Below are 15,556 nucleotides of genomic sequence, written 5' to 3'. Positions count from 1 at the left end.
CAGCCTTGACATGCTTCTCGAGGGCCAAAGCAAGAAGGAGAGCGCCGTGATCACGCTGCGGAACGCAAGCGACACGGAGATAGAAGCGCCTACCTGCGTCTGTCGAAGACGATTTTGGAGGAGCAGCAGCAGCATGCAGCCCTGTTCCGACTCTCCACTGCCACGCTTCCTTCCTCTTATCTCTGCTCGGGCGAAGCTGGTAAAGTGGTAACAAGACCGAAGGCATGAAGGCAGGAGCGTCGGGATGCAACGCCTTCACGCTTGTATCATCGTTTGTGACGGTCTTTTAAGTATTATTATCTTTCTTTCTTCATCTTCCAGCACAGATAACGAGAGGCAGTCCATCCACCATGTAAGAAACGCCTCATCTCTCAAAAAGGATCCACTAAATAAGTTATCTCTAGTCAGATGCATGAAAGAACCTTACACTGTAGAAGAAAGCCAGAAAGAATGCAGTAGAGGGGTATTTTTGCATGTATGATATGATCAGATCATATGATCATCATTACAACAAGTTCTACCAAGTACATGACAAGTCTTATTGGTTACAGAATCTTACCTGAATCATCTCGACCAAAATACAATTGTGGAGAAGATGAAGTCTTAATAACGGAGGACTTTTCTGCCGTATAGTGTAGTGGAATTCAGTCAATATTGGGGCACATCTATTTCCACACTATTAAAACAAAACTGTACATGGATACAACGGTGAAGGCCTTGGAAGTCAACTTTGGATTATGGTCAGCAGGATGCTCGACATTTATCTTCTGTCACCTATATGTTCTCATCCTCCTCGTCACCGAAGAACTGACATGCTCCACCATCTCGCCTTCCTGCAAAGCAAGAAAATGGAATATCACTGTTTCTTGATATCCAATAGATTTCTAATCAAATGAGTAGGCATGCTAGAAGAGAGACTCTTCTGGGTAGAACTAGCAATCCTCCTGCTTTACATGACAAGGTGTTCTTTTCAGTGAATATGCTCCGGTAATCTCATTTCCATTAATAAAATGATCAAGCTATTGCTTCACAAACTCCAAACTGAATCCAAGAATAGTACATTAATTGATAGTAACAAACAGGCCTAAGCACAATAAATTGTTACTTGAGTTCTTGTTAACCAACAGCTGCAATGCCAAGAAATTTCTACCCAACATTATGATTTAAACAACTATTTAAATGGTAGAGGAGCAACTGTGCTATCTAAGTTCCAATATTACATCCAATTACCACAATTTAACAAATTCCTGGATAGATAAAAAGGAAAATGGCATGCGCATGCAAAACCTAAAAATGCACCACCAGAAAGGTGCATCATGCAGTCTGCCGACATTTGGTATGATCAACTTTATACAAAGCAATTGTAACTTGGAAGAAGCGACTTTGAATCGAACTTTAAGAATTATTGACCAACCTGTCCAATCTGTTGGAGACTGGATCACATGATTAATTTCACTTCCGGCAAAATTTTGAACGTCATTTTCTTTACTTCTTATAAATCTTCCTGTACATTCTGTTGAGGATCCAAGTGTGGCTGGATTTAATGCTAGTCCAGATTGTACTGAAGTGGATAATTTTCCAGCAGAAGCAGCTGCCGGTTTAGCATCACTGAAGTCTCCATCACTATCAGCCATGAAAGATCCAGCAATTACCTGCACCGCATCAACTAAAAACGACCATTAATGGTAGTACAACACTGGTATTAGAAAAAAAAAGGATAACAACACCAGATCCATAATTGACCTGTACAGGCTCTGCAGCCAATAAAGGGCCTTTGACTCCACCACCCACTACACGGCCATCGGTACCGGAGAGGCATATACTAAGCCCACCCATCTTCATTGATGCCCCATCAGTTCTATTGTGCACAAAAGACCCAGAAAGTGATAGAATCTCAAACCTTCCCTGGAAAAGGCTATATAGGACGTCTTAACAAATGTGTAGAGCGGTTGCTTCCTAAAGAACTTAGATTGCAGGTAGAAGTAAATAATGCTATATTTGTCTTCCACGATATAAGCCTCAAATAGCTTAAACTAGGAATACTATATGATAGAGCTAACAAGTGCGCATAACTAATAAACTGTTGCATTGGCAAGAGAACTAAAAAGACAAAATTGAGCTGGCACAAAAGGCAACAACAGATGGATAATTTACATAACCAGAATAAATGTGAGAGTAAAGCAAGGTTTTCAATTTCAGATACTGGACCGTACGACTCATGACCCAACCGGTATGGGCCCGAGATGTACCAGCAATACCGTGCCCTACGTCAGTACATACCCAAGTTTCAGAAAAAAACTGAATAAGGCTCAAAAATAAAGAAAAGTTATTGTCTGGTACAAGTCCTGTGTTGAGCAACACAGGGCTTGTACCGGACACACCACCTAGTTAATCCTGGTTCGGACATATCGATTATATATTTCAAAATATTAAGATTATATATCTGAATACAGCTGTATAAAGAGAACAAGCAGTCTGCTGACAGGAATGTCCATTCGTGGTGTGGATTATATCACTTGGATACTGCAACACACAGGATAACAACTTAATGGCAAAGATCATAAATAAAAGCGAAAATTTCAGGCACTTCAATGAGTACAGGATCATTCTATCTACAAACTGCATGTGCAGTTGCAACTTAATTTCTCAAGACTGCATGCCACAACCACTATCCGCTTTAAACATGTACCCCTTGCAAAGCTGCTCCTGGCCCCTGTCATCCTACCATTATAGCTCTCAGTGGTTGCTGCCACTCCAAAGTCCAACCATGAATGAATTGTCCTTGAAAATGCAGGATACCAAACAAAAATAGATGCAAATTGTAGCCAGAATATATGCAACCAAACAACCAAATTGCTCTCTAGATGCAGCATCTACAATCACATTGCATTTCTAATGCAGATATTTCTAATTTCAATCAGCCAAATTGTCCACAAGTCTAATTTCAATCATCCGCATGCTTGTAAGAGAGAGCATATAATGGAAACACAACTAAGGAAAAGGCAAACCTGAGATTGTAGCACATAAAATCAAACTCACAACAATGGTGAAGATCATGAAGTTACTTCGGCAAAAATTTAAAACAATGAAGTGCCAAAATGGCACAAACAGTGAACAATGAACACTCCCTTGAATGAGTATACAAATATGGCTCGTTTGTGCACTTAAGAAATACTATTACTGAAGCAACAGTGATAATGGAAAATATAAACAAATAGAGTAACTTAGGTGCACAAGCACAAAAGTTTTAACTTTGTGTTTCCCTTGTACTTATTTAAATCCAATTTTGCTTCATATATGTGTATGCATGTATACATGTGTGCATATGTATATATTCAAACATATGTTCAGATTGCAGAGAGGCCAAAAAGCAGAAATGAGAGTATAAGATCAGCTTGCCTCATAGGTTACACATCCTCCAAAGACAGCCGGATGACTAAGAGATGCCCTAGAAATTGAACCAGATGCTGCGAGAATACAAAATGTGTGCTCGAGATGTTGTACAAATGACATAATTTTCTGGGCCACATCCTTGTCAAAAGTAAAATTTTCAGTGTTACCATGTTGCCAATAGAAAATATATTACTGTTGCATATATCTGTGTGTTATATCAATCAAAAAGATAAACTAATAAATATAATGCAATCAGTTCCTTCCACAAATTAAAACTACATTGATGAATTAGCCGCTAATGTTTTAAGTTGAGTAAACCAAACAAAGCGCGCGTGTATATGTATACATATGTATATATACATATACATATGTATACATATACATATACATATATATATATAAGTGGCACCTAAACTATCATGGTACTCCCAAATAACATAAAAAGATATGGAGATATGGGTATTTCCATGATAGAACCACAGGACCACATCTTTTTGACACTTTTGACCCACCCAAACCCCCCCCCCCCCTTCTCTCTCCTTGCAACACCTCTCACTGTTTTTAAACCATTACAACAAAACAGCCAGTGGGACCCTAATAAAATGGAGAAAATATATAACATGAACCTCTACACCAAAGGACACTCATCTCTTCATATAACTATACACATGCACTCACCAAAAGACAGACCTTCTACAAAGACACAAAGACGAAAACAAAGAGATACAACAAGACAAATACCTTTCATGAACAGGTTTATTAACCAAGATAGAGTGCATATCATTTCTGCTACAAAAAAGAAATGCATAGATCAGAAATGAGTGTAATTCGGGTACAGTAACAAAAAACAAACAAACATATAGGTACATATAGGAAAAGGGTAGTTTCAGTGGACCCATTTATAGTACTCAAATTGCCAGTGTCATGAGAACATAAAATATCAATAAGGTTCACAACAAGCCTGAAGAATAAAAGGACTGTCACTACTGTTAACATTGTAGGTCAGACAGACTACTGGATCAGTCCAACTTGATCTCTAAAATCACTGGTCTGGTTATTTGCTTGCTTATAAGATTATGACATCCACTCATGGAGACCCCTATTCCTACTCTACATTTTCTTGCTTCCTGTTAGTCCAACAGCCGCATAGATCTACAGAGTTAAGTGAAAATGCTTTTATATCACCAGCATTCAGAGATAAAATACCTCTCATCCTTTAAATTGCTTTAACATCCAAAAAGAGAAAGAAAAAGAGATCCAATTCAAGGAATCAACACCAATAAATAAAATAAGAAATTTCTGTGAAAATATAACATTTTTTGTGAAAAACATGCAGGTTTACAATGTAGATGATTAATATGGATTATCTCTATCCAACAAACTAGAGGAAGATTCTGAGATCAAAATTGAGGACTAATTGTATAATAAATTTACGAAGGCTACATAAGCGTAAAAATCAGAAACTTACATTCATTCTCTGAATCTAGTGCAACTAACCATGATCTAGAATCATGCAGCACAACAATTGCTGCGACTACCTAGTGCAATCATCAATTGATTTTATTTATACAACCCAAAATAATATAAGTGTTTTAGACTATGTGGCAACAAGACCAAATATATTAGATGCCAAGAGAAGAATAAAGAATTAAATAAAACTGATAGAAATGAAGTTCCCAGAAATAAATTTTAGTACCTCTGATATACTATTCAATAAGAAGGAGAGATTGATGAAGATAATGCTTTTAGTCCCAGAGTTCAATATAATTCTCACTAATGGCTTATTGTGTTTAAATTTATCAAGATCATGGAACAGTTGGATATTGTGACTTAGGAAGTGAACTGAATAAAAAATTTAGTACACCTCTCCAGCTACAACTGTAATCACATGTGTCTTGAACCCATGCCCTGCATTCCCTGCAAAAGAACGCTTGGCAATGAAAATTTTGTAGCTGCATGTTTTTAGTTAATAAATGGGATGCTGAAACATTTAATTTGATATAAATATGATTTAGTCACAAAGCAAAGAAAACACTGTTATTTGAACTCCATGCCGATGACATGCCAATGTTTCATATGATCTCTGGCACAAGCCAATAATAGGCAAAAGGCACCCTCTACATAGGATGGACCTATGGCAACAGGACCAATGCAGACTCAACATAACTGAAACTCAAAACATGTCATTAATTATTGGGTGCACAGAACAGTAGTGTTACAACAGCAAATAAAAGAAAGGAGTTGCTACTTAGACAAACAACAACTAGAAGTTGTAATGTCCCAACTATTTGGGGCCGGCCATATAGATCTTTTGCCACAACTGAACCTTGTAAAAAGTAATATCCTGAGTTAAATTAAGAGAATTTAAAACTTTATTTACAGTTTTTAGTAATCCTTCTCTTCCTGACTCTTCTTGGCAACAGAATCTACCTTGGCTGATCCATGAATCTTTATCAAAGTTATATATTGTTTGGTCTTCTAGTTTTATAACAACTCCTGACATGTTGAATTTTTCCCTAAATGCATAGATGGATATCTAAGTATTAAATGGTTTTATTATTTATAAAATAATTTTTTTCTTATTCTTAACATGGATCCCTCATATGTTTGCAAATGAACCCATGGACATCATATGTGTTATGCAGCACCTAGGCCTCCTATGTGCTAGTTCCACTTTTCACAACACTTGGAATAATTGCAATAATAAGTATTCAACAAAATTAGCAAATCATTTACGACATAAATCATCACCATAGTATGAACTAGTAAGCAAACTTAATTCCTGGGCTGAAACCAATGCTGAACCTATCCTTTGACTTGGAAATCACTCTTTCATACCACAAGCAAGCAACATGAGATAAGCAATACTTTAGTTCCAAAGACAACATTATCTAGAGAAACTTTGGTGTGATGAGTAACAATATTCCAACTAATGAGAGCATGTCTCGGTAGAATGATATAACAACCTCTCTACTTGTAGGGTAAGATTGTGTATACTAATCCCCTAGAGCCTACATCGGTGAGAGCCTCATGCATTTTGCCCCTTTTTTTTTCTGACCTAATGTCCAAACTTCATTATCCTGGTTAGTTTTGCAATTAGGTGATAACAATTGATCAATCATGACAGAAAAAAAGTGTATCATGTGCCTCAAAAACCAAAAAATAAAGGACTCAAATGTTGGTGTTTCTCATCCTGAATTAAGCCAATGTGCCAGATATACATCACTATCATCTCAATCCTATCCTTTAAGCAATATAACAATGTGAATAGAGATACGTTCAATCATAAATCCAGGATAAACCAGGCACTGAACAGGTGCCCGGTAAAAATAAAGAGAAAGTATCCATTCTCCTTACCATAATTATGATTAAATTAACCATAAGAGGCACAAAATAATCAAACAAGCTTTGTTGCACATTCAAGTTACAGCTTCCGAGTTTACTCTTTAGTCCAATCTGAATTAATGATAAAAATAAAGATAGAGTAGGCATCGAAGCAACCCGACAAGGCCATGTAGTCATATATATCAAGTTGGCAAAATATAACCAAAATCAGTAGCCTCTAGCTCAATCATAGCTCAAGGATAAACCAGGCACTGAACAGGTGCCCAATAAAAATAAAGAGAGAATCCATTCTCCTTACCATACTTCTGATTAATTAACCATAAGAGGCAACAAAATAATCAAACAAGCTTTGTTGCACATTCAAGTTATAGCTTTCGTGTTTACTCCTTATCTCAAAAGACTCTTTAGTTCAATCCTAATTAATGATAAGGATAAAGATAATAGGCATGGAAGCAACCCGACAAGGCAACGTAGTCATATTTCAAGCTGGCAAAATAACCAAAATCAGTATCCCCTGGTGAGCATCAACAGAAGAAAGAATAGATCCAGTGACATGATTCATGTGGGTCCATTTTATTTGCTATCGATGAAACTAGTTGGCTTAACACTTACCATGATTGTTACGACCTCAACGCTTACAATAAGGATTTTGCTGCTTCATATAGTCTGAGTTATTGAATAGTGGAATAAGCTCAGTGACATGACCATACTATATTCAGAAACCTCAAGCCCTAATTACGTCAAAAGTTGTAAATAATGATGTATAGAAATGATATCTTCTATTGTTACTAAAATTAGGTTTTTCATTTTTTTTCTCTAGAATGTAAAATGAAATGGAGTCATGACACCCTACGAAGCTCTATTCCAGCAGAAGCCCTCCACAAGCACCTAATCTCCCTACAGATGAAACCAATCTGAGCCCTAAAGGAAACGTACAAGCGGCCCTTCGTTCATGAAGAACTAATCAAAATTGGCATTGGCCAGGATCTTTCTCGAGCAGTACCAAGCCAAAACCAAGCGCACCAGCGCAATGAAGAAGAAACAGATCGTGAACCGAAGCATCAAAAAGGGAAACCGAGAAAGGGCAAGAAGCATTGGACTGACCCGGCGCTGCGAGCTTAGCTTTCTTGGACGAGGAGGGTGACGCGGAAGAGCCGTCCCTCAGGCGAGCAAAGGCGGAAGGAGAAGTCGGGGAAGAAGACGGCACAGGCAGAGTCGGCGAGTTGATCATCTGGGAGGAGGAGCGGGAAGGGGAGGGGGAAGGGGGGCCGTACTTCCTCGGCCGGCCGCGCTTCCTACGGACGGGCTCGGCGGGGGGCGGCGCGTAGGCGGCGGACGCCCCGGAGGCGGAGGAAGGCGGGGCGGCGGAGAACATTGGGCTCCGGGCGGAAGAGGAGGTGGCGCCGCCGCCTCCACGGTGGTGGTGAGGCGAGTAGTAGGCGGAGAGGGCGCTATCGGCGCCGTCCATTCTCGGTGGAGAGAGCGTCGAGGCGGGACGAGGAGGGAACACAGAGGGATGTGGGATTTGGGATGGGGAATTTTTCTGCCTTTTCTATTATTAAAAAATCATTTACTCTGCAATAAAAATATTTTTTTAATAATAAAAATAATAATTTAATTTTTAACATTTTTTCCCATAGTTCTTTCCTTTATCTTCTCTTAATTTGCTTTTATATATTACATAAAATCACATATATATATATATATATATATATATATCCCTCCAGAATTAATTATTTTAATAATCCATTGAAGATTAGTATACTGATTTTGAAACTCAAATTAAATTAATATTTTTCTTTAAAAAATGTATTCTATATATTTTAAAAAATAAATATTTAAATATGATAATAATCGTGATAAGTAATAATTCACTTTAGTTTATTGAACGGACGAATGCGCTATTTCCAAATATTAAAAAGGATCCTAAATGTTGTATTATTATTAACCTAACAAATAATTTTTTTTCACGTTATTATTCCTCTAGTCATGCATGATTAAAAGATAATAAAATGTTTAACATTATCGGAAGGCACTGAAAAAATAATTTGACCATATCAAAAACACATAAATATTCAGTATAAAACTATTTTTCCCACATGAAATTAAGTGTTGAATATTTTGTGAGATATTGTAAGTATGGGTCCCACTTTTTGTCCTTAGTCTGTAAAAGGATAAGAGCATGACAAAGTTGGTATCCATGCAGATGTGGTTTTGGTCGCATTGCATGTTTTGCCCTCCGGACTGAGTTAGGCTTAAATTAGTGAGAGAATTATTTTTCTTATATTTTACATAATAATTTCTCCGATCAATTTTTAACGCAATTTTAAAAAAATTAAACACTTGACATTACACTTTGCTATAATAAACATTAAAATCCTATTAAGTTTTGCTATAATATGCATAAGACATCCAATTAAAATCCCTTGGTGAGATCTCATTTCACCACATCTGTATCCTTTGTTAGATAGTCACCAAGCAACCTTTGACTTGTCACCACCTTGCAGCTAATTCACTCCAAAATATCTTTGTTGGTGAAGAGGGGCATTGACATTTGACATAACACATTTATTTATACTTTTAATATATAATTAGAGAAATTTTTTTTAGGGAATGTGTAGTTATGAAATTATTTAAGGGTTGAATAAACAATAAATAAAAGCTTTATATTATATGTGTTAATATTTTATGACAAATTTATCCTTTTAATATTTTTTAATATATTTATTTATAATTAAATATATATTTTTTATTTAATTTAATAATATATATATATGTAATATTGTAAAAAATTTCATATAGCCCAAATATAGAGTATATAAAAAATATAATTATATAAATAAAAATAAAAAACTAGTTTTTAAAAAATAAAATAAATAAAAATTTCACATTATAGAAAATATAAATCATTGTGACAATCTTATAATTTTAGATAATATCATAAGATATCTTCATAAATTAAAAATTAGATTAGTATATCGTAAATACTAAAATACTAATTCTAATATAACATTAGTATTTCAACATATACGATTTGAATAAAATTTATCAAATATCAATTCATACTTAAAAATATGCATTAGATCTTTAATACATATTTCAAATGTGTTCCCAAACCTATCATACGTCTTAAGATCAATAAATTTATAATCTTAATCTAAGATAAACAAAGGTCGTTAATCCATTAAGGTAATAAAATGGTTATTGAGTCGACCACACTTGATTATTGTGATGAGTATCAAAAATAAGATTGAGTTGGAGAGTCTAGTTATAAACATTTAATGTGTCAATTAGTTTATCTAATAAAAATAATTTATCATAAAAGTTATGAATTCGAATCCCCCTTTCGTTACTTATCATTTTACATAATTAAAATATTAACTAATTTAATTAATAAAAGTTATGACAGTTTATCGAGTTTAAAATTTACCTTCATTATTTACTCTTTACAAATAAAAAAAAAATTCAAATGAGAACTTTCAAAAATTAGAGGTATTTATATTGGGAAAGCATTTGCAAGTGCACATTGAGCTCCAAAAGATCATCTTTGTTAAAATTCTCGAGCCCACTGATGTCTATTTCTCACTTTTTTTTATTATCGTATTCCCTATTATATATTCTAATATCCTATTATGCGATAATAATTAGACATTAATTTGATTAGTATTTAGTACCACCGGACCCAAATTAATACTCATAAATGTTTTTACCATTATAAATCAATTTATCTCTTCCGCCATATATATATTTTTTCTGAAAGGGCATCAATACATCTCCATTCAGTCTCCTTCTATTAGAACAGATTAAAAAAAAAGAGATATTTTCATTTAACCCTATGAATAGATATATTTTTGAAGGCCCTTATGAAACAAAATAATTTCATTTATTATAATATTAGGAGATATTTTATTTATTTATGACAACCTTCTTTTTATTTCCTTCATATTATTATGATGCATGTATATGGCAACCATTTCTTTTACTTATTCCCACATGGCACGTGAAAAGCACGCGCCATAAACCAGTTTGAACGACACGACAGTGCGAATACATTGCTCTTTTCCCTGAATCGGCTGCGTTTCCTCGATCTCCTCCTCCCTCGCCGAGACCTCCATCTCCCATCGTGATGGGTGCAGCAGCAATGGCGAGCGCCCCCGCTTGCGGCGCGATCCGGAGCTGGACGCTGCCCTCCTTGGTTGGCGCCTATCTGGACCTCGCCCTCGCCTACCTCTTCCTCTGCGGCGACTTCCTCACCTACCTCGCCTCCAAGTTCCTCGCCCTATTCGGCCTTTCCCTCCCTTGCTCCTGTCGTGACGAATACCTCGTCCGCAAGATTGAAGGCGTTCACGTGGCTGTCCGCGGGAGGTTTCCTTTCGATTTCGCCTGTCGTCATTGTCGCCGCCGCTGCTGTTGCTACGATGATGATGATGCTGTTAAAGATTGCGGTTTTGGAGCCGCCACTCGAGGAGTACCAGATATGGGAGGAGGAGGAGGGCAGCAGGAGGAGTCGTGTGGCTCTGTCTGGAAACCCAGTGCGTCGAACAGGTTGAAGCTGCCTGATGGAGCGGAATCTGGGAATTATTTTGGCAGAGACCAGATGGATGTTGTTAATGGAATAGATATTCTCCATGCTGAAACACCTCCGGCCGTTCACCGCCGGCAGCGACGGAGGAAAAGTATGATAGTTAGGAGGATATCTCGGCCCGCTTCACTTTCGCCACCTTTGCAGTTTGGATGGGGAACAGGAGGAACAGCCGACAGTCCCTTCAGCTGCAAAGTGCAGCGGCGAGGGTTTGAAGACATCCCCTCACCTGATCGGATTTTAGGTGAGCATTCATAACTTGTTAATCTCCCGTCACACGTTCATAATTTCTTTAGGTACACTTTTGCTGATATTGAAATGCCTGTATGATTCGAAGCTTAATATAGAATGTGTGAAAACAAGCAACTTGCTAGCACAGGTTCTTTGTGTACCATGGCAGGGAATCATATCTCAAGCACCAAAACAAAGTTTACCGAGGACACTTCGTGTGGCCTCAAGCAAGTTTGTGGATCTGAAGGAAATGAGTCTATCGTTATAAGAGATCTGAAAGAGGTGCTTGATCGAGAGCGCTCTGCTCTTGCTGCCCTCTATCTTGATCTAGAAAAAGAGAGGAGTGCTTCTGCTACTGCGGCTGATGAAGCGATGGCGATGATATCGCGACTTCAGGAGGAGAAGGCTTCTATCGAAATGGAAGCTCGGCAGTTCCAGAGGATGGTCGTAGAGAAATCCGTGTATGACGAGGAAGAGATGGAGATTCTTAAGGAGATAATATTGCAGCAGGAAAGAGAGAAACATGTTCTGGAGAAGGAAGTTGAAGCATATCGGGCCATGATGTTCAATGATGGTGATGTTCAGCAGCCATTGGAGAATTATCAGATTGATGTGGCACAGCCGATGGGAGAGAATCACTGTCCTTCCTTTGGCTCGTCCTATAACCCTGAACTCGTGTTAGAAGAGATTCATAAATCCATTGAGAAAAAGGAAAAGTTGAAGGATAAAATGAAATTTCTTGATGATCGTGGGCATTTGGTTGCTAAGAAACAGAACTCCATCTCTCATTTTGACAGGATGCCCATGTCGGTTAGTGTAGCCGAAAATGCAATACAAAAGCATAATATGGAGAAGGTTCATCCAAAAACACCAGACATTGGAGATGAGTGCAATGTGCAGGACAAAAGCATGGTGACAACGGAAGGCTTCACATCTTCTACGCAGAAAGAAAGATCTGGTTGTGAGAAATTAAGCAAATTAGATGAGTTGGAAGAAACCGGAAGTCATGAACTGACTTCCCACACAAATGATGAAGATACTGCAAGAAATAGAAAAATTAAGACAGAGGTTCCTATTGGTGATTTATGTATGAGGCATGGTCAAAACACACCTAAAACAACTACTGAATCATTTCAGTTTGAGACTGATGCATCCGTACTTGATGTACATGTTATAAATGATAAAACAGATCCAGATGGAAATGAAAATGTTGAACAGATGGACTTTTCCCAGAAGGGATGCACTTCAAGCACATATTACGAGTATAACACCACAAATGAACCATCCATGACAGATGTACTTGATGATCCTTCAACACCTGATTCAGATACAAGATGGACATATGTCGAACTGAATATCCATAGAAGCCATTCAGATAACACAAAGACTGGGCACTCCATGGATAGTTCACGACAGAGGGCCTCATGGTTTCATCCAAGGAGGAGTTCAACATCAGCAGTTGACAATGAGAGATTTAAAATTGAAAATGAAGTTGAGGTCTTAAGAAAAAGGCTAAAGCTAATTCAACAAGGAAGAAAAAAGTTGAACTTGTCAGCTGAACAGAGAGAAAAGGAAGCCAACAATTTACAACTTTTAGATGAAATATCTTGTCAACTTCAAGAAATCAGAAAGGAAGCAGGACCTGGAACAAGCACACACCAATCGTCTTTACCGCCTTTATCTTCCGAGGTATGCCATTAGGATATGCATCTGACATTCACATGATAAAGATTTGAAACTGAAATTTAATTTTCAGTTTCTGTATTTTCCTTGTTGCTTTTTCTTTAAAGTTCGACTTTTATTTTACACATTAATTTGTACTTTTTTTTTCTAATTGGACTTTCACAGTACTGGATATCAATCGGATGAGATCACCTCTGCTAGACTTTTGCAGTGTTAGACTATCATGGTTTATCAAACTATGTGGTGCTGCCAACAATATGCCGCACATGTGCATATCACGTCTTAACAAGAGTTCACTACTTAGGCCCAATTTGGTTATACATGTAGATCTGTATCCACATCAAAGTCCATAAACTTAGGATGCTGTTCAGGATCTAATTAAGGATTTAGGACTGAAATCAGTATAAATCAGCTGAATTGATCAGATGTTGAATTATATCATAAAATTTCTTTTTGTTCCTTTCTTTCCCTTTCAAAATGACTGTATTTGTTGGGATCTATTGGAAATTCTTGAAAGCCACTGAGATCAACGGAAATTGGCATGATCATTTGATACCGTACTGGACTGTCACAATAGGTAGGACTGGACATTTCTGGTCATCCTTTGGTCTATCCGTATGCAGGCTTGGGCTTTACCAATCTTGATATGAACTTGTTTGATTAGATTATGATTTATTGACCCTGCAAAGGCCTAAAATGTGGCTTTTGGAAAATCAACGTCATTTATTGCTGTAAATAACTGGTGCTAAATAATCATAAAATATCCTGATAACAATGGATTCTATGATCAGTTAAGAAGTCTCCTCTCATCTAGACATGACTGCTCTGATGGTCTTGATTTTAGATGAGGTAAACAAGTGGGTAGTCCGGCGATTAATTTTTCTAAGCAGTGCAATATGCATATAGGATGATGTGGATGATGAAAAAGAAAGTTAAAAGATGGTGAAAAGTTTGGGATTTTTGCCATGCGGATTCGATTACTTGTTGACAAAGTAAAATAGTTATGCTAGTTCTTGTGAGACATACAGTCATACAGAAGCAATACTGTCATATAGCAAGCTAAAATCAGTGTAACTTTTTAAGTTTATTATCCCAAGCGTACTGAATGAATCAAGTTTGCCATTCAGCAATGATGATTAGTTGCTTCAGTAATGTTGTCTCCCGTCGAACTGAATCAAAAGTCAAGTTCTCACTTAATTACTTGTCTGACCAATGGAGTAAAAGCTTCCCTTTGCAATCCTGTAGTAGGCTAGTTTTGAATCTTCACTGTCTGTTGAGAGGTGAACTTCTAAAAGTTGCAGAGGTCAGGTTAATTTGTCAAGCTTTTGCTGGTGGTTTGTGTAGGCTTCACAACATTAACTTGCTATTTTTTTTTGTGATTACAGGGCAATTACATCTCAATGATTAATTGACTCAATTACTCTGTTCTTTCTTCATCTTCATATTTTCTTTAATTAGATGCATATGACATTCTTTGTGCTGTCTTTTCCGCATTATCCCTTCTCTATCTTTATCTTACAGCCAACTAATTCAGGTTAATCTGAGGAAAAGGCGTCACAGTGTTTCTGGGGCACTACATGAGAGCAACACTTAAATCGCAAAAAGGAACTTGGCATGCAGAATGAAGCTGCTTCAAATGGAGTTGCAGAGCAGTGACTTTTGTGCTATGCATCTGAAGCAAACCTGCGGTTAGTGATTATTTTGACACTTCAAAACTTCTGTTCATGATTGGTGAACCAGATTTTAGCAAGACTTGGTACCAGAAGAATTAGACAAATCATATGCTGGTGCTCTGTAGGATGAGAGTTATAGTCAAAGGTGAAGTACTGAAGTTTCAACCATGATTACTGCCAAATCATCACGGCAATTTTGTTATTGTGCCGCTGCACTGCAGTCTGTTGTTCGGATCTACTCCAGCAGCAAATTAAGGTCATGTAGTTGTTGATCAAACTGCTAGAATATATGTGCTATCATGTACTATGTTGCTACTTGTTCTTACCTGATAGAGATAGTAGTGGACACTTGTGATTCTTCCATCTTATACTTGGAAGGTGAACATTTAAAAGGACAATTACAATTCAATGATCCTTGAAAAACAATCATCTTTTTGTTATAATGCTCGACAAAAAATTACACATCTTTGTGTTTTTCTTCAACTTTACACTTGGATGAAATCCTCTAATTACAGTATATCCAAATTAAAGATTTAGTCAATATTTTAGTGGTCTATTTTCTGCTGAGATCTCTCTTAGACAGAAACTACAACTCTGATTTGCTTGATGTTTGAAATTAGAAACAAATCCAGCTTAACATGGCAGAAAA

General features: G+C 37.0%; 2 protein-coding genes across 2 annotated transcripts; one reads left to right on the top strand and one right to left on the bottom strand.

Annotated features, from left to right (window-relative positions):
• Positions 1 to 451: 451 nt before the first annotated feature.
• Positions 452 to 8,276, bottom strand: LOC103978531 (AT-hook motif nuclear-localized protein 10-like). The gene is made up of 6 exons (XM_009394356.3): positions 7,843 to 8,276; positions 5,258 to 5,310; positions 3,400 to 3,531; positions 1,744 to 1,905; positions 1,415 to 1,652; positions 452 to 833 (listed from the first exon to the last, which is right to left on the bottom strand). Exons 1-6 carry the CDS (start codon positions 8,204 to 8,206, stop codon positions 775 to 777), a joined length of 1,008 nt encoding a protein of 335 aa, XP_009392631.2. The 5' UTR covers positions 8,207 to 8,276; the 3' UTR covers positions 452 to 774.
• A 2,464-nt stretch (positions 8,277 to 10,740) lies between these two features.
• On the top strand, positions 10,741 to 15,290 carry LOC135632668 (uncharacterized). Its single transcript, XM_065141328.1, has 3 exons — positions 10,741 to 11,564; positions 11,721 to 13,240; positions 14,769 to 15,290. The coding sequence occupies exons 1-3, from the start codon at positions 10,865 to 10,867 to the stop codon at positions 14,826 to 14,828; spliced, it is 2,280 nt and encodes a 759-aa protein (XP_064997400.1). The 5' UTR covers positions 10,741 to 10,864; the 3' UTR covers positions 14,829 to 15,290.
• The last annotated feature ends 266 nt before the right edge of the window (positions 15,291 to 15,556 follow it).

This window comes from Musa acuminata, chromosome BXJ3-3 (assembly GCF_036884655.1).
Source record: "Musa acuminata AAA Group cultivar baxijiao chromosome BXJ3-3, Cavendish_Baxijiao_AAA, whole genome shotgun sequence".
NCBI lineage: Eukaryota > Viridiplantae > Streptophyta > Magnoliopsida > Zingiberales > Musaceae > Musa > Musa acuminata.
The sequence above is the reverse complement of the archived record's forward strand: the minus strand, read 5'-3'. Positions and strand labels throughout refer to the sequence as shown.